The sequence below is a fragment of the Penicillium lagena genome (assembly GCF_028827675.1).
Source record: "Penicillium lagena strain IBT 129212 chromosome Unknown utg000005l_segment0_segment0, whole genome shotgun sequence".
Taxonomy (NCBI): domain Eukaryota; kingdom Fungi; phylum Ascomycota; class Eurotiomycetes; order Eurotiales; family Aspergillaceae; genus Penicillium; species Penicillium lagena.
Genome location: NW_026623226.1, coordinates 519,796 through 542,399, shown reverse-complemented (window position 1 = coordinate 542,399; position 22,604 = coordinate 519,796). Strand labels below are relative to the sequence as shown.

General features: G+C 52.5%; 12 protein-coding genes across 12 annotated transcripts; 9 read left to right on the top strand and 3 right to left on the bottom strand.

Moving 5' to 3' along the window:
• Positions 1 to 647: 647 nt before the first annotated feature.
• On the top strand, positions 648 to 1,592 carry N7510_006887 (SDR family NAD(P)-dependent oxidoreductase; the record flags this gene model as incomplete). The annotated part of the gene is made up of 2 exons (XM_056978812.1): positions 648 to 1,341; positions 1,393 to 1,592. 2 exons carry the CDS (start codon positions 648 to 650, stop codon positions 1,590 to 1,592), a joined length of 894 nt encoding a protein of 297 aa, XP_056831855.1.
• A 457-nt stretch (positions 1,593 to 2,049) lies between these two features.
• N7510_006886 (uncharacterized protein) lies at positions 2,050 to 3,294 on the bottom strand (the record flags this gene model as incomplete). Its single annotated transcript, XM_056978811.1, has 1 exon — positions 2,050 to 3,294. One exon carries the CDS (start codon positions 3,292 to 3,294, stop codon positions 2,050 to 2,052), a length of 1,245 nt encoding a protein of 414 aa, XP_056831854.1.
• Positions 3,295 to 4,798: 1,504 nt separating this feature from the next.
• N7510_006885 (fungal specific transcription factor domain-containing protein) lies at positions 4,799 to 6,648 on the top strand (the record flags this gene model as incomplete). Its single annotated transcript, XM_056978810.1, has 3 exons — positions 4,799 to 5,108; positions 5,158 to 6,006; positions 6,335 to 6,648. 3 exons carry the CDS (start codon positions 4,799 to 4,801, stop codon positions 6,646 to 6,648), a joined length of 1,473 nt encoding a protein of 490 aa, XP_056831853.1.
• An 817-nt stretch (positions 6,649 to 7,465) lies between these two features.
• N7510_006884 (uncharacterized protein) lies at positions 7,466 to 8,013 on the top strand (the record flags this gene model as incomplete). Its single annotated transcript, XM_056978809.1, has 2 exons — positions 7,466 to 7,500; positions 7,668 to 8,013. 2 exons carry the CDS (start codon positions 7,466 to 7,468, stop codon positions 8,011 to 8,013), a joined length of 381 nt encoding a protein of 126 aa, XP_056831852.1.
• Positions 8,014 to 8,279: 266 nt separating this feature from the next.
• N7510_006883 (Major facilitator superfamily domain general substrate transporter) lies at positions 8,280 to 10,307 on the top strand (the record flags this gene model as incomplete). The annotated part of the gene is made up of 1 exon (XM_056978808.1): positions 8,280 to 10,307. One exon carries the CDS (start codon positions 8,280 to 8,282, stop codon positions 10,305 to 10,307), a length of 2,028 nt encoding a protein of 675 aa, XP_056831851.1.
• A 500-nt stretch (positions 10,308 to 10,807) lies between these two features.
• On the bottom strand, positions 10,808 to 11,774 carry N7510_006882 (histidine phosphatase family protein; the record flags this gene model as incomplete). Its single annotated transcript, XM_056978807.1, has 2 exons — positions 10,808 to 11,657; positions 11,719 to 11,774. 2 exons carry the CDS (start codon positions 11,772 to 11,774, stop codon positions 10,808 to 10,810), a joined length of 906 nt encoding a protein of 301 aa, XP_056831850.1.
• Positions 11,775 to 12,170: 396 nt separating this feature from the next.
• On the top strand, positions 12,171 to 13,208 carry N7510_006881 (ribonucleoprotein; the record flags this gene model as incomplete). The annotated part of the gene is made up of 3 exons (XM_056978806.1): positions 12,171 to 12,198; positions 12,254 to 12,518; positions 12,584 to 13,208. 3 exons carry the CDS (start codon positions 12,171 to 12,173, stop codon positions 13,206 to 13,208), a joined length of 918 nt encoding a protein of 305 aa, XP_056831849.1.
• A 1,147-nt stretch (positions 13,209 to 14,355) lies between these two features.
• On the top strand, positions 14,356 to 15,819 carry N7510_006880 (bifunctional nucleoside/nucleotide kinase/histidine phosphatase family protein; the record flags this gene model as incomplete). The annotated part of the gene is made up of 1 exon (XM_056978805.1): positions 14,356 to 15,819. The coding sequence occupies one exon, from the start codon at positions 14,356 to 14,358 to the stop codon at positions 15,817 to 15,819; it is 1,464 nt and encodes a 487-aa protein (XP_056831848.1).
• A 289-nt stretch (positions 15,820 to 16,108) lies between these two features.
• N7510_006879 (uncharacterized protein) lies at positions 16,109 to 17,509 on the top strand (the record flags this gene model as incomplete). Its single annotated transcript, XM_056978804.1, has 1 exon — positions 16,109 to 17,509. The coding sequence occupies one exon, from the start codon at positions 16,109 to 16,111 to the stop codon at positions 17,507 to 17,509; it is 1,401 nt and encodes a 466-aa protein (XP_056831847.1).
• A 263-nt stretch (positions 17,510 to 17,772) lies between these two features.
• Positions 17,773 to 19,048, top strand: N7510_006878 (putative vacuolar morphogenesis protein AvaB; the record flags this gene model as incomplete). Its single annotated transcript, XM_056978803.1, has 2 exons — positions 17,773 to 18,361; positions 18,435 to 19,048. The coding sequence occupies 2 exons, from the start codon at positions 17,773 to 17,775 to the stop codon at positions 19,046 to 19,048; spliced, it is 1,203 nt and encodes a 400-aa protein (XP_056831846.1).
• Positions 19,049 to 19,176: 128 nt separating this feature from the next.
• Positions 19,177 to 19,455, bottom strand: N7510_006877 (uncharacterized protein; the record flags this gene model as incomplete). Its single annotated transcript, XM_056978802.1, has 1 exon — positions 19,177 to 19,455. One exon carries the CDS (start codon positions 19,453 to 19,455, stop codon positions 19,177 to 19,179), a length of 279 nt encoding a protein of 92 aa, XP_056831845.1.
• A 186-nt stretch (positions 19,456 to 19,641) lies between these two features.
• On the top strand, positions 19,642 to 22,161 carry N7510_006876 (uncharacterized protein; the record flags this gene model as incomplete). The annotated part of the gene is made up of 1 exon (XM_056978801.1): positions 19,642 to 22,161. One exon carries the CDS (start codon positions 19,642 to 19,644, stop codon positions 22,159 to 22,161), a length of 2,520 nt encoding a protein of 839 aa, XP_056831844.1.
• Between the last annotated feature and the right edge of the window lie 443 nt (positions 22,162 to 22,604).

The following is a 22,604-nucleotide window of genomic DNA, read 5'->3' as shown; positions in this document are numbered from 1 at the left end:
ACTTCGCACCTAAAGCATTGAGGTTGCGTCTTGTCGCAGCGTATCTTCCGTTTGGCACAAGAGAGACATGATCGGGGCTTCAGAGTACTACTGGTTCGTCGAGACCGACAGTAGTATCCGTGTCTCTTCAGCGTAGATTCTAAAACGCGTCCCGTTAATAAGAACCCGCTGTTGCAGAGTACTATGTAGAAGCACAACTTACCTTTGTTGAAAGGTTTATTGCAATCTCCGCACCGCAAAACGGACACGGTGTCTTTTTCGGACATTTTAAATTAGACAGATGTATTGAGAAGTGCTATACCACCAGGTATGCCGATGGCCTGGGATTCTTCGCCGGGGCTAGTCGATCTCGATCGGCATTTGTCAGCTCGGGCGGGACATTTTGTAAATGCCGAGTATGGACTGCCGGGAGTCCTGTGATGAGTAATTTAGCTAAGAACAACCAGTCTACAGTCCCAGTCACTAAACCAATGTGGAATCTTCCTATCGGGATGACCATACCTGCCCTTCAAAATGTACAACTCCGTCCCCGAGTTGCAGAGTCCATACTTAAATATGGCCGTCTTCCGTCCGAATAGGCGATTTCACTTCAACATCCCATTCATTCTTTCACATAGATTCATCCATTGACTTATATTACAAACAAAATGGCACCTTTTCCATCCCCAACTTCGACATGGCACACAGAGAGCTACTCATCCATTTCTCCCACCCGTCCAGAGCTTTCCGCCAAAGGCAAGACAGTACTAGTGACTGGAGGCGGCACTGGGATTGGTGCAGAGACAGCCATGGCCTTCGCAGTTGCAGGTGCTTCTCGAATCGCTCTTCTTGGCCGCCGAGAAGCGCCCCTCCTCGCCACCAAAGCATCGATCCAACAGAAGTTCGCCCATGTCGAGGTATTTGTGGCCTCTGCTGATGTCACAGACAAGAGAAAAGTCAACACCACATTTGCAGAGTTCACTAGTGGCGGAAAAATCGACGTTCTGGTCAGCGGTGCGGCCATGATCGGCCCCCAGGATCCTGTCGGGGACGTAGACAGTGAGAAGTTTCTTGACGCTATCTTACAAAACCTCCGTGGATCTTTGCACGTCGCACAGGCCTTCCTCCACCATGCATCTCCCCATGCCGTCGCAATCGACATCAATTCATCTGCTGCCCATGTGAATTTCGGTAATGGGTTTTCTGCATACAACGTCGCCAAACTAGCGGTATTCCGACTTTGGGATTCTCTGGCTGTCGGGAACCCAAACCTTAGCATCTTCCATATCCAGCCCGGTATAGTGGACACGGACATGAACAAGGAAGCGGGAGGTGTCAAAGCTACAGGTATCGAAGACCATGGTAAGTGTGATCACGGCTGAGGGAATTGTCGATAGACTAACATTAGCTTAGTTTCTCTACCGGCGAACTTTAATGTCTGGCTTGCTAGCCGGGAGGCTCAGTTCTTGAAAGGCAAATTTCTGTGGGCCAACTGGGATGTTGATGAGCTTAAGGCAAAGGCGGAGGAGATCGAAACCAGTGGTCTGCTTAGCATTGGGCTTGGCGGTTGGCCGTTTCAAGATGCCAACTGGAGTGCCACTTGGAAGACTTGATCTATGAGAGCTTGTTTTTGATTTTTAATATAGCTTAGAGGCAATCGAAGAAAATTCCAACTTTTCTAGTCTTAATTTCTTTAATTTTCACTGTGCATGTGCGATCCCTGATGATTTTGCTTTCATTTCTTTCCGCACTTACGTTATTATTACGTTTCTCTCGTAACTAGCACCTTCATTCATTTGTACCTTTCCTCTCTAGGCATCGTGTGCAGTTGGATGTCAGGGAGTTAGGGTCGGAGTTGACTCTTGTGTGGGGTTTAGACTGTTCTATGCGCGCCCAATTGTAACTGTACGTTGTATGTACCTACTGCATTTACGCAGCCAGTTGGCGCTGCTCTATAGGCTGTTATTCTATGTTGTTTTTCTCCACTTGCAGTGATTTTAGGACAATATAATAGCCTCGAGGCATAACGGACATTGGCTGCCTTTCCACAGTATGCATTATTATTCAACATCACAACTTGCTAGTATTACTAGCACTCTTTGGAATTCCAAACTTGGAAATATCCTCCCCAGTCCTCCCATCAACAGCCAATTCAGCAAGGACCCTCCCAAAAGCCGGCGCGAATTTGAAAGCATGGGCAGCACCTAGTCCAACAATAACATCCTTATGCTTCTCTAGCGGACTAATGATAAATTGTCGATCCGGCGTGATTGAGTATTGACAAGTAATGGTCCTTAGTGCTTGGCGTCCCTTATCAGGCATAGTCTTATCCATGAACGAAGTCAGCTGCTGAAGCAACTGTGGTGAGGGCACGTATGTCCTCTCTTCGGGCGTCATGAAATTTTTCGATGTATCGCGAGCCGCCTTGATAGTCGGTTCACCGTAACAAGGGAATCCGTAGAAACCGGTCTCGCCGCCCCAGATCCACACAGGGAAATCGTCAGATTTGAAGGCTGAGGGGTTTGTTGGCTTGAAGTATGTCACTTGCTCTTGCATCACGGAAAGAGGAATATGAACTCCAAGGGGATCAAGGAGTTTATTTGTCCATGCGTCCGTAGTGAGAATCACCTTGCGTGCATGGAACTTCCCTTTAGACGTATCAATCTCGACTCCCCCGGAGGGCTGAGGCACTACACGCTCGACTCGGGTATTTTCTTTGAGAATGGCACCGTGTAATCGAGCAAGATGCTGCATCGCAGAAACCGTCTTATTCGCATGTGCAATCCCCGTATCGGCCGTATAAACTGCCTCCACACTATCTTCAATATCAAACTGCGGCCATCTTCTCTTCACCTCTTGTGCATCGAGAAGTTCATACGGAACATTGTTCGTGTCCAGGCTCTTCGTAAAGTCACCCACCCTCATTGTTGGGAGTTTGTCATCTTTAGGGAAGAAAACAACTCCTCCGGTGATACTTAACAATTTCTGATCGGTGGCCTTTTCCAATACTGCCCAGTCCTTATACGCGGATTTTGCGAGGGCCACATACTCAGGAGCGGGATTTGAGGTTCGCACAATACGTGATGTATCGTGTGACGCGCCATGGACATGTCCTAGTTCGAATTGTTCTAGGCCGAGAACTTTGGCGCCTTTAAGAGCGGTGTGGTAGGATGCTGCGCTGCCGAGGACACCGAGGCCGATGACCACTACGTCAAATTGATCCATCTTCGTCTCTGAAAGTTTGCCCGAGGTGACAATTGACAATTCTGCCCATGAGAGGTACCTATGATCCTTGTTATAGTATAATTCATACATGGAGACCAGTCCGCTCATGTGACTCTCACTGTGGAGCAGCTAACGGCCACATGACCGGGAAGGAACGCCGCTGGGCAAGCCAGTGTCGTAAAGCTGGCCGCGCACAATCCTTGTTAAACGCACTGACCGGAAGTTGCAGAGGCGTCTACGATCACAATGGCACGGCGGGGTCGCCGTCGGTCTCGTTCCGAGCCAGATCAATACTATTCGGGGCTTTCAGGCTTATCATCGCGATTTCAGTAACTTGTCGTGTGACCAGAGGCTTGGAATAAATTTGGATTTGAATGAAACTCGAAGTCCAACTTCTCCCAGTACAAACTCGACCACACATGGCGTACGAACGGCAACTACAATTACAATCAATCTACCGCTGCAATGTTGCTTATTCCGACATGACGCCTCGAGTCAGGGCTTTGAATACATGGATTCTCTCTTCAAGAGAGTTCTTGACGAGGACATCCTGTAATGCTGGGTGTTTGTCTTGTCACTGGTCAACTCTCTCCTCTGGAATGGTAACTTCAAAATGGTTGTAATCTATTTCAATAACTGTCCTCAGATAGTTTTGTGTCATATCCATATTGAATTATGTCAGTGCTATAGCCCAACACCCACCGTTCGCTTTCAACATGGGGAGCGAACAATGGAGGCTCATCAAGGAGAGGTGATACAGCCTTGGGAAACCAAGGTGTTTTATTCCAAGACTCGTGTGCAGTACTTATCATGTCAAGCCCCCAAGAACCGCCGAGTAGTTCACCGGCCAAGTTAGGTCATCAGTTTCCGCTTATGGCATGGTTTTCCTGCGTGGGTCAGTAGTGGACCGTCCCCTCGTGCTATCGTACCTATGGGCCGTTGTAGTCCGATGATAGCCCCGCGCTCCTTCGACTCCTAAATGCCCTAGAGAATCAGCAGACTGTTGTTTCTCTCGGTCTTTCTGAAATGTCGCAGCCATTCCTAATGAATACTCGTATTAGCAAGAGATCACATCAAGCCTGCGAAAACTGCAGGTGAGTTGCGGCCTTCAGTACCAGCCATCTGTAAAGCGAATCGTGCATTAACTATCTGCAGACGAAAAAAGACCCGATGTCCAGGGGAGCGACCGGCGTGCTCAACTTGCACACGCCTCCAACAAACATGTCAGTATAATAGAGCTTATGACGCGCTGCAGAGGTCTCATGGGGGCGATCGGGTTTTGGTACAGTCTTTATTTTAAACAAATAAGGAGAGAAAAGCTAACCTCTAACAGGAAGACCGATTGCTGCAACTGGAAGAGAAGATGGAACTGATGCTGGAAGGGCCAATGTGCGAAGTGCCATTTCTGGATTATTTTGTCACTGCTAATTATCACAGATCAAATCGCCAAGTTGACACTCCCAAGTCGCACTCTCGTCGCCTTCATAGCCGTGAAAATACATTGGAATCAAGTGATAAGCAGGAAATACCTACCATGCCAAGAAGGCCGAGTGGTGAGGTTTCCATGCAAAGTGCAAATACACGTTCTTTTGCAATGCCACCTAAAGAGATCATTACGGAGGGTATTGCCCTCTATTTCTATTACTGCCACAAGCAACCCCTGTGGCTTTTTCACCCAGACGATCTTGCCGTCCCTGCAAAATGTCGAAACGAGGTAGTATTTGGCATACTCAGTCTTGCCCTGCGTTACTCAAATAATCCCTTTCTGGAAGGGCGAACGGACCAAATGTGCCGCCAATACGCCGAGGCCGCTCGCAGCTATGCCATGTTCCGAATCGCCCAAGGCACTGTGAATCTCTCAACATTACAGAGCTTTTGTCTGATTGCACTGGCTGAATACATTGGTGAGGATTTCTCCTGAAATGACGGTGTCTTGCTGACTTGGGTTCCTAGCCAATGACACTCACCTTGCGAGACTACACATCGGTCTTGCAACAGACCTCGCTAAGTGTGCAGGAATTGACATTGAGCTGCACGAGGGTGAAGTTTTGCCTGAATTAGAAGAACGAAGAAGAGTTTTTTGGAGCATCCATCTTCTCAACCAGCAATACGCTCCGCACAACATGCATATAAACATGCTACAAGATATCCATAGCCCGAAGTACATGGCTGCTAACACGGACTCTCCACGCGAAATGGGAGCGAAGCCTCCTCAGGCTCCTCAAGAGAATGGAGCCTTCACATCGAGAGGAGGCATATGGATTTACATGGTGCAGTTATCGACTCTTTGGAGTGAAGTACAGCATTATGTTTCCCATTGCGCTAGCGGAGATACCACACCACCATGGTCGGTGAACTCTGGCTATTGTATCATTGGCGCCCATCTGATGGACATTGAGACGAACTTTCCTACCTCTCATCGATACGATTCAGCAAGGTTTCAGGAACAGTCGCCAGAAGAACTGAATAGCGATCGTGGGTACTGGAGTCCTTGGCTATACCTTCAGTTCACCTATCACGCTGTACACAGTGTCATCAATCACCCTTTTCTTTATTCTTGGCGACCTCAACAGTCTGCCCAACTTGCAGTACCAAACACATTCTGGAAGACATCATCGGAGCTTGCGCTTATTCACACGACGTGGACTGTTCGCCTCATTGACATGATTGTCGAGAAGGGGTATCAATTGTCTGACCATTTCCTTGGTCATGCGGTGGCGATCGCAGCCACTATTCACATTTATTACTGCCGCGCTGCGGATCCCGCCGTGCGAGAGTCTTCTCAACGGAAGCTAGAGACTTGTACGAGATTTCTGAGCGATTTAGCGCCCAGATGGCCAAGAATACAAGCAATAGTGAGTGTGAATTGACCGCTTTACATACCAGGCTACTAAAAGATCAATTCAGCATCAAAAAATTCAGAAACTCATTCGATCAGCATTTGCCGTCAGTCCACTTACAACAAGTGATGGTCGCCAGCCTCGAAGGACTTTGTCGATAGATACGGCATTGATGTGGGATATTCTTTGTCATAAATCTCCCAAGAGTCCATACGATTCTCCGGGAGAAAGTCTCTTTGATGCGTCATTTTTGCGGCCCCTTGGAAAACAGCATCGCGGACAGATGACAGTTGAAACCGAGATATTCCACCATTCCGCAACAGCGGTCGACACATCGGATGGAGGCCAAGCGCTGCCGCCATGCTCGAGTACATTACATGGACGAGCCGATTCTGAGAATTTGGAAGATGAGCCTTGGGGCCAGCATAATGCGGACCCATTTGAAAATGACCCAGAACAGTTGCCGCTGCGCGAGCCGTTCGCATGGTCGGGATCTGGACTTCTCGGCGATGTATCTTTCATGGACATTATGCATGATCCATTTTTCCAGTTTCAGGATCGTGAAAATCCTTATACAGGAGTATGGGAAATTGGTAATCTGTGATTCAAACTCCATGGTATCGCTGAGCGCTTTTGGTTAGCGAGCAATCACACCTCGCATCTTTAAAATAGCCATTCAAGATATCATATTAATTCTGACGATGCGTCAAACAAGGACAAAGAGAGATTATACCATGATTGAGAGTGTTAGGAAAGCTGCACCCAAGGGCCTTTCTGCGGCCTTCGTTTTTCCGCGGTAGAAATAATACGTTAGGTTACAATTGTATCTTTTGTACGAGCGAATTGTCTATATTGCAAAGCAACAGGAGAGTTGTAAGGTTCTCGAACGGGTCAAATGCTTTATCGTAATGATCTGGAATCCTAAAGAGCGCTTGCGTCACGCGAGCGAATTTCAGTGTTGTCCCTCTCCAGGGCGCTCTCGGCGATTCGGACGGAGGCCGACCGATGGCGCCGCCCCAAATGACCTAAGCGGAGTGGTTTAAGCGATAAGCGGGGGGGTTCTTTCTCGGAGTCCAGATCAGTGCGGGGATGCTGGTTTCGTCCTCGAGCGGAGGCATATGTACTAACACGTCTTTTATTCTTCTTATATACATTCGGTTTGGGATAATCTAGTATTGAAAAGTTCGCAATTCATTCTCGTGTCCCAATCAGATGCTCGATATTATTTTTAGTTGATATAACTGTAGGGACCGTCTGAACAGGTCCCAGGTGTTTCAGGATTTAGGACGTGAAATTTACCGAGAAGGAAGTAACGTGCAGTCTTGAGTGCCTGTACAAGCCCAATCGCTGGTCTCTCTGGGTCCAGCCGGGGGCATCGCTTGGAGTCTGTTTCACGTAGTCCCATCAAGGGATAGTCGATCATGCCATGTGGCATGAAGTTAGGGCTGGCTACTTTGTACTGCTCTGCAAGGGTTTGGCCCCGATAATGCCTCCAACGCCATCTCTAAAAATATTTCTAGTTGGGGCTCGGGTCCAACCTACCTAACTCAGAATGGCCATTTTAGCTACTTTTAATCTAGTCAGGATATCCACCGTAAGGCCAATCCGGGGTAAGTCTTAAAGCGAAGGAACCGAAGGATCAATCCGTTTTCCCCTTTCGTCCACTGTTCAATCGACCTGGCAGCCACGCTTCGCCCCCAACCCTTTGACTTTGTCCCTGGTTATTACAATCATTCGCGACGCCACCACGTCTCCTGGGGTGGTCGTTTTGGTCGTCCATCTCACCCGGGCGTCGGGCGAGAAATTCTCGTTGTCGCTGTCTGCACCGCCTCAAGACTACTGCACTCACTTCAAGGCCTACACGGGACGCATACATATCCTCGCCAATCACTTAATTGATCCTCACGCAACCCTGACCCGCCTGCGCCAGGTTGCGATCACTCCGCCCAATCACTTTTCTAAAAACTGAGCTTGGCCCCCATTACGATTGCCCTAACCCCCGGCCGGGTAGTCCACTCGTGGGCCTCGTGGGGAGCCGATCTGCCCGAGCTGAGGTAATTTGTTCGCAAGGCTAGTTACCAAGGCTTCGAGACTGGCCCTATGTGTCTGTGACATCTCTGCTCTTTTCTCAGTCTTCGCACACATCTGGCCTTCCCTTCAGCATCTTCTTTTTTTATCTCTCTCTTTTTCATCTGGCCGGTGCGTGCCTCAGCCCGGTCAGTCTTTCCGTTAAACATGTCCATCAAAGTCGAAGGGCTCCTGGGCGACCCCGTCTTCGAAGAAAGAGAGAACATCACCGACTTTCCGCGCGAACCCTTCGTGCCCCAGCGCACATGGGGCACGGCCGCCGAGCGCGCGCGACGCAATCTCAACGCCAAACTCTCCAATCCGCTCGCCGGCTTCACGGCCTCGGAGCTGCGCACCCAGGGCCGCAATTTTGCCATCATGCACGAGATGGGCGATACGTCAGATATTCGCGCGTTTGAGCTGGGCGCTGTGCTCGCGCAGGCGCCGGAACGGTATGCTACTGTCGAGGGACTGACGGCTCCGGAGAAGGAGCTGCTGCGGCGTGAGTTTGCGCATCGCTGGTCGCAGCCGTGGAAGATGTATGCGGTTGTGGCGTTGTGTTCGCTCAGCGCCGCCGTGCAGGGAATGGGTATGTGCCGTCCTTATACAACCCAGCACGGTAGATTTATTCCAAGATATCCACTAAACATGACATGCATATATATAGATGAGACGGTTGTCAACGGTGCCCAGATTTTCTACAAACCCCAATTCGGAATCGCAGACAACGGATCCAGGTCATCGTGGCTGGCTGGTTTGGTCAACGCCGCTCCGTATCTCTGCTGTGCCGTCCTCGGTTCCTGGCTCACAGTCCCATTCAACCACTACTTCGGTCGTCGAGGAACGATATTTCTTACATGCTGCTTCTCGGCCATCACTTGTCTGTGGCAAGGCTTCGTCAACACATGGTGGCACATGCTGCTGGCACGATTCATGCTCGGTCTCGGTATCGGTCCGAAGTCGAGTACTGTGCCTGTGTACGCAGCAGAGACGGCACCGCCAGCCATCCGTGGTGCCTTGGTCATGCAATGGCAGGTGTGGACGGCATTTGGGATCTTTCTGGGCTACGCCGCCGACCTGATGTTTTTCCAGGTGGCAGATATACCAGGCATTGTCGGCTTGAACTGGCGGCTCATGATGGCCTCGGCCATGTTTCCCGCACTGGTCGTGTGCTGCTTTGTTTTCCTCTGCCCGGAGTCGCCGCGCTGGTATATGGGTCAGAAACGATACTACAAGGCTTACGAGTCTATGCGGACCTTGCGCCATCATAAGATCCAGGCTGCTCGTGATCTATACTACATGCATACATTGCTCGAAGCGGAGAATTCCATGAAACTGGGTCAGAACAAGATCATCGAGATGATTACTGTTCCCCGGAACCGGCGCGCGATGTTAGCATCGGAGATTGTCATGTTCATGCAGCAGGTGAGTGACCCATGTCCCCCAACCCAACAACACCCCCGACTAATAACCACACTCCAGTTCTGCGGCGTCAACGTAATAGCCTACTACTCCTCCGAAATCTTCCTCGAAGCCAACTTCTCTCCAATGGCCGCCTTCTCGGCCTCACTAGGCTGGGGGGTAATCAACTGGCTCTTCGCCCTACCGGCATTCTACACAATTGACACCTTCGGTCGCCGCAACCTCCTCCTAACAACCTTCCCCCTAATGGCGCTAGCCATGTTCTTCACAGGATTCAGCTTCTACATTCCCGAGAGCAGCCACTCCGCTCGCATCGGCTGCATCGCACTGGGAACCTACCTCTTCGGGATCGTTTACTCCCCTGGCGAGGGTCCCGTCCCCTTTACCTACTCCGCAGAGGCATATCCGCTCTACGTGCGCTCGTACGGGATGGCACTCGCAACGGCCACGACGTGGCTCTTCAATTTCCTGTTGGGGGTTACGTGGCCCTCGCTGCGTAATGCGTTCACGCCCACTGGTGCGTTCTGCTGGTATGCGGCGTGGAATATTGTCGGATGGTGGCTGATTCTTATGTTCCTGCCTGAGACGAAGGGAAAGACGCTTGAGGAGTTGGATCAGGTGTTTTCGGTCCCGACGAGGTTCCATGCTAAGTATGGGTTGCGTCAGATTCCGTATTTTGTGAAGAGGTATTTGCTAAGGAGGAGTGTTAAGCCCGAGATTTTATATGAGAAGGAAGAGATGGTGCCTGTGCAGGATTTGGGGTTTCAGGCTTGATTTGGGAGTTGAGGAATTTTGTGTTTATTTCTAGCAAGGAGTTTGGGTTGGATTTGATTTGGCATTGGGTGTTTATACAAAGGAGTATAGATTCAAGGTTGTATATACTTTCAGAAATGATTCAATGTGTCCTAGAAATACTTGCGCAGATATGAGATGAGGCATTTAGTGAGGTAGGGTCGAGTGCGAACAATGGATTGAACATCTATCACACTATGAACTAAACATCTATCTGAAACCTATTTGATGATGTACCCTGCAACCTTGTACGAGTTAGCAAAGAACACCACGGGGTGCAATGCAATGTAGCAAAACAAAAGTAACAATAGTCTCAATCAGATAGCAGTTGAACATGAAATATATATCCTCACGGAAGGATTCAGAACAGGTCTGTGTGAAATCGTGCTTCATCATATAGAGACAACCTCCCCCAAAAACAAGAACCAAGTAAAAAAGAAGACTTACCATGTAGTGTACCATGTAGTGTAGCCAGTATCAAATCAGGCCGTCCCCATCAACCGAAAAAACTCATCCATACTCCCCTCCCTAGGCCCATGCACGGCATCCCTCTCCAACCTCCCCGATCTTGCGGGATTTAGCTCCTGCTCGCTCACGGCTTCGAGATGATCCAAACTATCCATCGAGAGAATGGTAACGGACCACCCCTTCAGCGGGGGATTCTTGCCACCAGGTGGAGTAGGCTGCACGGCCTGCGTCAAAACCCAGGGCGGGTTAACAATCGGCTGGACTGTATTCTGGCACACCATCTCCTGAGGCGGACCACTGGGTCTAATATCCAGCTCCATGACGCCGGTGTTTGACCACACGGGATGCATGTAATCTCCGTCCCCGCCCATCTCCTGGGCTATGTTGAAGGAACTCGCGTCGAAGAGGTCGGCCAGACACGCCCATATGACTTGTAGGATGATCCCGTGCGCGACAACAGCGGCTACCGCGTCAGTTGCGCTCGTCCGGTCTGTCATCAGGGGCAGGATGTGGTCACGCAGAAAACCATTCGCCCGTGCGCGCATGGAGGACATCGATTCTTCTGAGGGTTGGGAAGATCCTTCATCTGATGCACCCCCTGCTGCAGCGCCGCGTCTCGTCGACGAGTTAGTTGCTATTTTAGTCCCGATGAACTGTTCCTGCAGCATCTCCGTCTGAACGGGCTCCATAGCCGGACCAGTACCTAGCTGCTGTGCGCAGAGGATTCTCGCGGTATCGGTCGCGCGATCCAGGTCCGAAGAGAACACGGCTGTGAACTGGACATCATTGTCGCGGAAATGCCGCGCCAGTAGCTGAGCCTGTGTCTGACCGAGCTCGGTTAGGCCGGAGTGGTCGGCATCGCCGCTGGCATCATTATCACATGAGTCACTATCGGGTCAGTGGTGAGTATGTTGTTGGAACATACGCTGTCTGGCCCACATTGTGATCACATTCCGCATGTCGGCTTAGATATACCCTCATCCTTTGTTGGTTGCGGGATGTGTGTCTTGTGTTAGTATACCCGAACAGGAACGGAGGGAAGGCCAGTGCCACTAGTGGCTGATGAGGTCGGCATGACTTCACTGGTTCTCGGCCACCAATGGGTAGGGAGGGCAGAGTGGTTAGTTCTTTGGGGGTTTCTCTTTTTTGTTGTTGTGGAAGAGAAGAAGAAAACAAAAAAGAAAAAAAAATTTCGGGCTTAAATAATTGTTTGCTGAAGTGGAGCGAGGATGATTTGCACTGTTTGTTTGGGGAAAAAAGTTGAGCGGGATTATTATTTCGGGTTCTGGAGTTGGCTGCAAGAAAAGTCTCCTACGATTTCGATATCTATTCCTTGGTGTGTGATCCTTGATCAGCAGCAGCAGCAGCAGCATCACCATGGCCGACACCGTCAACCCCCAAGAATGTGCGTTGCATCATCTCCCATCAGAATAAGAAAATCTAACACTGCCTCTATCCAGCGCCTCGATCGCCGTTCCAGACTGGCGTCCGAACCGATGGTCGCGCCTTCAACTCGTCCAACTGGCGCATGAAGAGCGTCGACAGCCCGCAACCCTCGTCGCCCTCGCCGTCGCGCACCAACACCTCCCGCGCCGCCTTCAGCAAGCCCGCTCCTCATGTCCCGCAGGCCATTTCCGAGGGCCGGCGCTTGTATGTAGGCAACATGCCGTACACAGCCAAGGCGGAGGACGTGGAGGCCTTTTTCACTGCCGCGCAGTTCCCGATGTATGCATGGTCTTGAGCGTGGTGGTGGTGGTTACTTCCTGGAACTAAACTTTTCCCTTGAATAGTGAGCGCATCGATATCGCCCTCGACCCGTTCACCGGCCGGAACCCGTCATACTGCTTCGTCGACCTGGAGAGCAAGGAGCAGGCTGAGAAGGCCATGGCCGAGCTGGATGCGAAGGAGTTGCTCGGTCGTCCGCTGAGAATCAAGCCCGGCGTGGTCCGGTCGTCGGCGGACCAACAATCGCGCTCACCTTCGACTTCCTCTCCCTCGGGCACTGTAGATCGCTGGCGCCGGCAGGAGAACACCAGTTTTGCTAAGATGAACAGCGACTCGAGCCAGCGAGTGTATGTTGGAGGATTGCCGCGGCTCAGCGAACTGGAGACGCTGCAGAGCCAGATCCGGAGCTTCTTTAATGGATACACTGTGTACGTTCAGATTCTTTCTTCCTGGGAATCCACCAACGTGCTAATGATTTGCAGGGAGAATGTCAGCAAGCTATTCACCCCGCACCCGGCGAAGCGATTTGAGCCCGGCGAGCATTACTATCTGTTTGTTGATCTCAGCAGCGTGGACGAAGCCCAGCGGGCGATGGAGGAGCTGAATGGTGCCGAGGGACCCTGGGGAGGACCACTGCGGGTGCAGCGGGCCCGGGGTGGGAATAACAGCAGTAAGGAGAGTGAGGAGTGACGGATGGGTTACTAGTTATGAAAAAGGAACCCGTCGATTCTTACCCCAGAGAGGCTCAACCACCGACCTAGCTCGGAATAGGAGGACCCCTGTCCCTCCGCCCGACTAACTAGATCACTAGTATGCTCTAGGCGGCACCCAAAAATGATAGATAAAATAGATCCATGTTAGCTATAACTAATACATCCATGTTAGCTATAACTCACTAATCCTGCCCTGTCGTGAATAGTAGGGTGAAACCGGTACCGGGACTTCCCGAGGTCTGGGGGATGACGTTGGCGTCTTCATTTCATTCTCTTCTTCACCGCATTGCTATTTCTTCTTCGTCGCACACTCGCCTCGATCTCTATATCCTATTATTACCTCTATATTCGACCCCCCGGATTCTTTCATGTTAGACGGAGTGTCTGTCGTGCCGACCTAGTCGGAATCCCATCCTCCCTCTCTCTCTCTCTCTCTCTCTCTCTCTCTCTCCCCTCCCCTCTCAATTCTCCCCACTTATATAACATCAATCAACACCATGGCGGCCGTCAAGCCCTCAGGCAGTGTCGCCCGGAGCCAGCAACAGCACAAGTTCTTTGTGGCTAGTGTGAGTTGCGTCTTTTTCTTTTTCTCGTGTTCTGCCCCTCCCCCGCGTTTCGTGCTGTGCAATGTATTACCGTGAATGGAATGCCTCGGCTGTTCTGTGTGCGGCATCGACACTTCATGATCAAAGATGGCAATGCCAATTGTTACTGTGGGAAGGCAATAGTGGTGTGGACACATCCAATTGTGATGTTTTATCTTCCAATTGTCTCCCCATCTCTCAAAGAATTGGGGTGAGTCGTGTGTCAACACTATGACTCTCCACCCGTGTCTGCTTTGTATGCAACAAGCGGCATTGTCATGATTATCGTCATCCTGGTGCCTTTCACTACTGTGTCCTATGCCAGAGTCACAGCCAGCGATGATCGTGCCGAGCCTTCTGGTCAGGTTAATGGTATGGATGATGTCGGCAGTGCCTCATCTAGACGCGACATCGTGGCTTGACGTTGCGCTGGCAAAGAGCATATTATGAGCCTCATCTCTTCTCTCTTTTCTTTTCTCTCTTTCATCTGCATTATACCCTTCCTCTGTCCTCTTCTTTCATGTCTTTGTGCTTCTTCCCATGGTTGTGATTTACAGAAAGATTGACTCTGCTGGTGTCCAGTCCGATGACTCGAAAATCTGTGTGGTGATGGTTGGCCTACCAGCTCGAGGCAAGAGTCTCATTGCTGGCAAGGGTAAGTGCTTGTTGATTCTCTGCTCAAATCATACTGACAGCCCTCCAGCCATGCGTTACCTGGGCTGGGTGGGCATCCCAGCGCGTGTCTTCAACGTGGGCAGCTATCGCCGTCACAACACGCCCCAACCTGCCGCCACCTTCTTCGATCCTCACAACGAAGAAGGCGAGCGCATGCGCCGCGCCGCCGTTGAGGCTGCCATGTCCGACATGCTCAGGTGGTTCCAGTCCGGCAAGGGCGTCGTCGCCATCCTGGATGCGACCAACTCCACCAAGGAGCGGCGTGCATGGATCTATGAGAAGTGCCGCCAGGCCGACATCGAGACTCTCTTTGTCGAGTCCATCTGCGACGACGAGGACCTGATCATGACTAATATCCTCGAGGTCAAGACGACCTCCCCGGACTACAAGGGCCAGGACCCTGAGGCTGCTGCGCTGGACTTCCGCACTCGCATACGCAACTATGAGAAGGCTTATGAGACCATCGACGATCACGAGAAGCACTTCACCTACGTCAAGCTCATCAACGTTGGCTCCACCGTCATCATCAACCAGATCAAGGACTACCTCTCCAGCCGCCTAGTGTACTATATCCAGAATCTCCACATCAAGCCTCGCTCGATCTGGCTGTCTCGTGTAAGTTGTATTAATTTGATATATCACGAATGTCTACTAACAAGAACTCAGCACGGCGAGTCCGAATTCAACCTGACAGGCCGTATCGGCGGCGACTCTTGCATCTCCGAGCGCGGTGAGCGATACGCGAGAGCCCTCCCCTCTCTCCTCCGCAAATCCGGCGTCCCCCCAAACACGAAGATCGTCATCTGGACGTCAACCCTCCGACGCACGATCCAAACAGCCCGCCACCTGAAAAACGAAACCGGCTTCGAGAAGCTGGAATGGAAAGCGCTGGACGAGCTAGACTCTGGCCTCTGCGACGGGCTGACCTACGAAGAAATCGCCGAGAAGTACCCCGAGGACTTCGCCGCCCGCGACGAGGACAAGTATAACTACCGCTACCGCGGCGGCGAGTCCTACCGCGACGTGGTGATCCGTCTCGAACCTATCATCATGGAGCTGGAGCGCTCCGAGAACGTTATCATTGTAACCCACCAGGCTGTTCTGCGCTGCATATATTCATATTTCATGAATGTGCCCCAGGAGAAGAGCCCTTGGATGGAGGTTCCGCTGCACACGCTGATCAAGCTCACCCCCCGCGCTTATGGGACGGAGGAGCAGCGCTTCAAGGCAGATATTCCAGCTGTGTCGACTTGGAGAGGGAAAGGGTCATCGGCGAAGCACCAGGAGTTTCCGGCGGAGGGCGAGTCCAAGGAGGAGGGTGGGAAGTAAATGCCCTGCGTGGTGGATTTGGGGTTTGCATGCGGTTCTGGGCGTCTAGGTCGGGGTGTTTTCTCTCTTGCTGCTGGGCGATATGAAATGGAAATGGACAAACATGGGCATTAAGTCTTCTGATACCAATATCACAATTCTTGATTTTATTGTTATTATCTCCGTATAGTAGTAGTATGCCCCTAATTGGAGGGTGGCTGGTGCTGACTCAGGCGATGATGCACCCCTCCGAGCTAAGCTCCTTCATCCACAACCCAATGCGCCGTGGTTGACCACGGCGGCGTCCACCATGTTATCCGCATTCACCGCGCGGCCGCTCGTCGAGCTGAAGTCGCGCGATAGATCCCAAATCACCGCCGTCCTAGCCCACGGCGACCGACTCCTCGCGGGCCTCAGCAATGGCAGTCTCCGCATCTACCGCCTAAATGACGACCAAAGCACCGACCTCCTACGCGAAGAGGAAAAATTCGCCCGGTCCAAGATCGATCAGCTGGCCCTGGTCAAGGAGGCAGAGGTACTGGTCTCCTTGGCCGGCGGGTATGTCGCCCTGCATGATGCGCAGTCGTATGAGCTGCAGGAGCAACTTGCACAGACCAAGGGCGCGGGGACGTTTGCCATCACCTCGAATGTTGTGACTGATTCCGATGATATTCCTGTTATTATTTCGAGGATGGCGGTCCCTGTTAAGAGGAAGCTGATGTTGTGGGTGTGGAGGGATATGGAGCTCGAAACGCATGTCTCGGAGTTGAGTCTTGCGAGTGGGATTAAGATGCTTACTTGGGTGTCGGGAACGAGAATGGTTGTCGGGTTGACCTCGGGTTTCGTGCTAGTTGATGTCGAGTCTGGGGAGGTGACCGAGCTGGCGGGACCGGGGAGTATCGAAGAGCCCGGCCGATTTACGGGGGTTGGGGCCGCGAGCATGAGCTATATCGGGATAGGAGGCATGGCTCCCAGGCCACTGGCAACAAGGCTCTGTGAGGGTGAGATTCTGTTGGTGAAAGATATCCATACGCACTTTGTCGACGTGGACGGTCAATCGCTCGGCCGGAGACAGATTCCCTGGAACCATGCGCCCGCCGAGCTCGGATACTCATACCCCTTCCTTCTGGCCCTGCACGATGCATCCAAGGGCGTGCTTGAGGTGCGCAACCCGGAAACACTGACATTGCTACAATCTATCCCCTTGCCCGCTGCCAAAATCCTACACATCCCGCAACCAAACATCAGTCTCGCGCACGCAGGAAAAGGGTTTCTTGTTGCAAGCGATCGAACCATCTGGCGCATGGAGGCTCTGAGCTACGACACGCAGATTGACTCGCTGATCGAGAATGGGTATTTGGATGAAGCTATCAGCCTGCTTCATATGCTGGAAGATGCGCTGCTGCGGGACAAACCCGGCAGACTGCGTGCTGCAAAGCTGGAAAAGGCGCAGAGCCTTTTTGCAGTTCATAAATACCGCGAGGCGTTGGATTTGTTTACCGAGATCTCGGCGCCACCGGAGACAGTTATTCGGCTTTATCCGCGTTTGATTGCGGGGGAGCTCTCGGCCGTGGAGAGTGATGGGGCTGCTTCTCAGGATGGTTCTGAAGTTGCTGCTGGGGGTGCTCAATATGCGGGTTCTGTGATATCCTTTTTGAGGAAGACAGATGAAATTAGTGAAACCAGCAGTATCCGGGAGGACAGTAAGTAATGTCGTATCTCTTTGTGATCAGGGTGATTGACAACTCAATAGAAACCCTCAAATCGGCTGTCCGTGAGCTACAGGGATATCTGGCCGACGTGCGCCGGCGCTTCCAGCGCTTCCTCAGTCCGGATGGCTCTCTCAAGGACAGACCAACGCCAGGAGAAGAGGCCAGCGACTCCGTCCTTAAGCTGCTTGATTTCCCCGATGATTTCGAGACAGCTATCAACTCCAAAGCCCGTCTAGTCGACACGACTCTGTTCCGTGCACACATGTTCGCCACGCCCTCGCTAGCTGGATCTCTCTTCCGTATTGCCAATTTTTGTGACCCCGCCGTGGTGATGGAGCGCCTTGAGGAAACAGAGCGGTATAACGATCTAATCGATTTTCTCTATGGCAAGAAACTCCACCGTCAAGCCTTGGAGCTCCTCCAACGTTTTGGCCAGTCAGACTCGGACTCGATCCCTGATGTTCTTCGCGGCCCAACCCGCACAGTGGCCTACCTCCAGAACCTCTCCGGGGATCATGTTGACCTGGTCCTTGAGTTTGGGGAGTGGCCCACCCGCACAAATCACGAGCTGGGGATGGAGATATTCTTGGCAGACACCGAAAACGCAGAGACGCTTCCCCGACACCGGGTTCTGGAATTTCTGGAGAACATTGATTCTTCTCTTGCCGTGCAATACCTCGAGCATGTCATCGAGGAATGGAACGATATGACTCCCGATCTACACCAGCGCCTCCTGAATTTGTATCTGGATCGACTGAGTGAAGGAGAAGAGCAGAAGAAGTTCCTGGCCATGCTGAGGGATAGTGAGCAGTATTCGCCCGCGAAGATGTTAGACCGTCTTGATCGAGACAGTGAGTTTTTTCTTCCTGTGGGTGGTACACATCCATCTAACGGCAGTAGATCCGAATCTCTACGAGGCACGAGCCATTGTATTCAGCAAGATGGGCCAGCACCGACAGGCACTGGAGATCTACGTCTTCCAACTGGAAGATCACGAGAAAGCAGAAGAGTATCTCGTCCTTCATTCTATTGGCAACATCACACTAATCTGTCTTAGATACTGTAACCGCGTGCATCGCAGCGAAACAGCCGAAGAGGAAATCTACCTCACGCTGCTCTCCCTCTACCTCTCACCACCACACGGCTACAAGCAACAACACGTCCCCGCGCTCTCGCTCCTCGCAAAGCACGGATCCCGTCTCCCCGCCGACGCAGCCCTCTCCCTCATCCCCGCCACGCTGCCCGTCCAAGAACTCGAGTTCTACTTCAAGGGTCGCATGCGCGCGGTCAACTCGGTCTTCAACGAAGCGCGCATCGTGGCGAATTTGCGCAAGACCCGCGATATGCAGACGCAGGCGCAGCTTGTTCTTGGTGAGGGTGTTCGTGGCGGAGGCACGCGCGCGCGCCATGTTACCATCACTGAGGAGAGGATCTGTGGCGTGTGTCATAAGCGGTTGGGCGGGAGTGTGATCAATGTGTTTCCCGATAACACAGTGGTTCATTTGGGGTGTGCAAATCGAGTTGGTCGGTCAGAGTAGTTCCGTTGTGTTTGTCGTGTTGGCAGGGGGTTTTTTTGGTCCCCATCTCACTTTTCTGTTCATTTCTGTAGAGGCCGTCTGGCGACTTTGATACCCATGTATTTCGAATCATGCAGTCCACTTCATCTTCAAGCATCATCCTCGACCACCTCCTCGCCGTAGTTCTCTTCCTCTTTCGCTTCTTTCTCGGAAACGACCTGGCCCTGGGCCTTCTTTTCTTCTTCCATGCGCTCCGTCAGAAAGACATTGATCTCGTCTTGGAGTTTGGGGACGAGGGATTGCAGCGCGGCGAGATGGGTTTTCTTGGTGGTTGCCGTGTCGCTTGTGGGGTCGAGGGGGATGGGATGCTGGAAGGTGCGATTCCCCTGGGGGCCCTTGTAGACTGCGTCGAGGTGGAGAGTGGACATGTTGTGGTCTGGCGAAGGAGTGAGTGTCAAAAAGACGAACGAGAAAGAAAGTGGGATGGCCCTCGGATCGGCGAGACTCTCCCCCGAAGCAGAACAAACAAACCACGTCAAGCCGTCAGTCAGCTTCACTGCCACAACTGACTGCAGGCAGCAGCAGCCAGCCAACCAGCCCCCAGTCAGCCAGCCATGAACCCTGTTGCTCACAATTCGCCAGGCCGGCCAGGGCGGGCGCCTCAGCAGCACCGCCCCCAGCAACTGGCGCGCAGACCCTCCGTCAGCGACGACGAGGATGACGACGACAGCGATGAAGACGAATTGTCCTCCGGCAGCGAGGCCTCGTCCAATGTGACCACCCTCTCCGTCGCCCCTATTACACCCATCTCCGGTCACTCGCAGGGCTACTTCCCTCCCATCCCGCCACCCTCTGCCTCCGCGTCCGCCTCCGCAAACACCTCGCCCGCCCGCGTCCGCATGCCGCAGGACCGAAGACCCTCTGGGCGCGGGCCTTCCGCTGAGCTGCCGCGCCATCGGCCAAGACATCATTCGCAGGGCTTCTTTGAGCCATCGTTGCCAACAGCCTCGGCGGATCAGGTCCCGCCCGCCGTCGCGGCGTCGCGCATCGCTGCTCAAGCCGCTATGCAGACCCGCAGAGCCCAGAATATGATCAAGGACGACGTGCCCTCCCGCCCTGGCAGTGTCTCTCCCCCTCCGGCTATCATGCCGGCGCCGCTACGGGTGAGCAGTAACCAGACTACTGCGAGTGCCGCGACCACCGCCGCCAACGTCGTGTTCCCGCGGGCCGGGGCACAGCCGGAGACGGAGAAGAAGACTGAGAAGAGGAAGAAGCTGTTCTCTAAACCGAAACATATCGGGATCTCCCGCGATAGGGATTTCTCGAATCGTGGTCTTCCGTCCCCGAACAAGATCAGTGGGTTGTCGAGAATGGTCAGCGCCTCGACGACAAACCTCGCTGACCTGTCGTCCAACAATTCGTCCATGTACAACCTGTCCAACGCCTCTGTCAGCACGGTGGTTCCGGCCGATAAGCCTGAAAAGCCGGAGAAGGAAAAGGACAAGGATAAACATAAGCACCACTTCTTATCACGTCAAAAACTCAAGCTCAAGGATCGCGACGATCACTTCAACCTGCCCTTATCATCCGCATCGAGCAATTCTCGTCCCGCAGACCCCAATGCGCCGCAGTCTCTTTACTCGTTTACTCCACAATCACCCGCACCGGGGTCGACGACGTTCGGCAAGTCTGTCAGTGGTCTGGATCTCTTGCACGGAGGACGGGCTCTTCGCGAAAAGAAGAAAGAAGAGAAAGCGCTCGCGGAGACGGAAGAATGGCTCGCCAATTCCAGTGGGCTACCGACGCCCGGCGCAGTCCCATCATCTGTTGGATCGACAACTGTGCTGGGGGAGGCGGTTCTTCGAGAAACGCTGCAAGGGTTCGGGCTCAATAACATGTCGCCCGAGGACGCGTGGGATTTCTTGAAAGCGAAACTGCTGGTCATTTTCGATGGTGAAGATGTCCGTATCGCAATTGAGGATCTCAATAAGTTGGTTATGGTGCACCTGCAGCGCTGCGTGCAGAAACGGGCGCCGACAGGTATTGTCTCTGATTTGCAAGAACTCCTGGAGACTGGGTTTGCGACGTTGAACCACAGCTCCTTGATCGGGGTCCCGGATGAGAAACTGGTGCCGCATATTGTGCAGATCTGGATGTTGGTGTTTGGCACGATTTTGCCCTTCATTCAAGCCGTTTTCCTGCCTTTGGATCTTGAGTTCAAGGGATGTGGCTCACTCATGACCGGCCGCGAAGCCCGTGAGTTCTGGGGTGTACTACCTGCCCGAGGTACACTAGATGTGCGGAATCTTGTCTTGATTGCCTTCCGGGACTGCATCATTCTCAACCGCTATGAAAGTCTCAAAGCGACGTTTTCGCGCCTGAGCCTCGATAGCATCAACTCCGGAATCCCCAACCTTACGGTCACAAACAAAAGCGCCGCGACAGCCGGCCGCCCCGGTACCGCAGCCTCTCTAGAAGTCGGCAGCTTCAACTCGCAATCATCTACCCTCCTAAGCACAGGAGCCGACTCCGACAGCGTGAGCGGCCACAGCGCCGCCCAGCAACACCAACACCAACCCGGCCCACCAAGCAACGACTCCCGCAGTCGCGCCACATCCAACACCTCCTCAAACGCCGACCAGGTGATCTTCCCCTCCGTCGCCCCCAAAAGACCACCACTCATGCAACGCGCCTTCTCCGCGGACTCGTCGCACGTGATAACCGAAACTGTCGGCCGCATGCTCCAATGCGTCAGCGTGCTCGCTAGCGTCCAAACCGACGACGACGCACAAGACAGAATCGATCTCCTCAGCAAAGCCCTCAAGCACAACTGGCTCGGCCGCGGCCGGACAGGTCGCGATCGCCGCGGGTTTGTTGGCGCAAAGATCCGTCCCGTGATGATTGGCCGTGGTCCGCCTGGGCTGGGAACGGAACCGGAAACAGGAACGGGTGATGATGACTCTCTGACTACGGCAGGGATAAGCGTTGGTGCGAGCACGAGCTCTACCAGTGATTCTCGCGCGAGGGGCGATTCGTCTTCGTCAGAGTGGAGTAATGGGTTGTCTGCTTCTGCTGCGACGGGTATGGGTATGAGTGTTAGGAGTGCGGGGAGGAGGGAGTTGAGTGTTCTTTAAGTTTTCTTTAGGGTATGGGTCTATTGTTTATGTGTATGATTTCAATGGCATGGATGGATATGGTTCGGACGGTTGGGAAAGAAATTAGGCGTCAGGCATTTGATATGGATATGGATTTATGTCTCGTTTACAGCTCGGTGTTTTGTCTTTTCTTTGAATCAGGAATGGCATTTGAATGTAACTCTGTTTTAGCAACACATAGTCCACACCGGGATTACTATGCAATAATGTTGCAAGCTTGGAAGATAAAAAAAATGCTCCCAGAATCCAGCATATACGACTGACCAATGGCTAACCCAAATTCAAAGGCGCAGGTACTTTTGCCTGTGAATTAAATCATACTGAGATCCGCATGTCTCGGCTCCGTTACTATAGTACTGCGACGCCTGGTCCCCCTAGGTCTTACCCTGATGAGGCTACATCAACTCGGAAAGTCCCGGGTC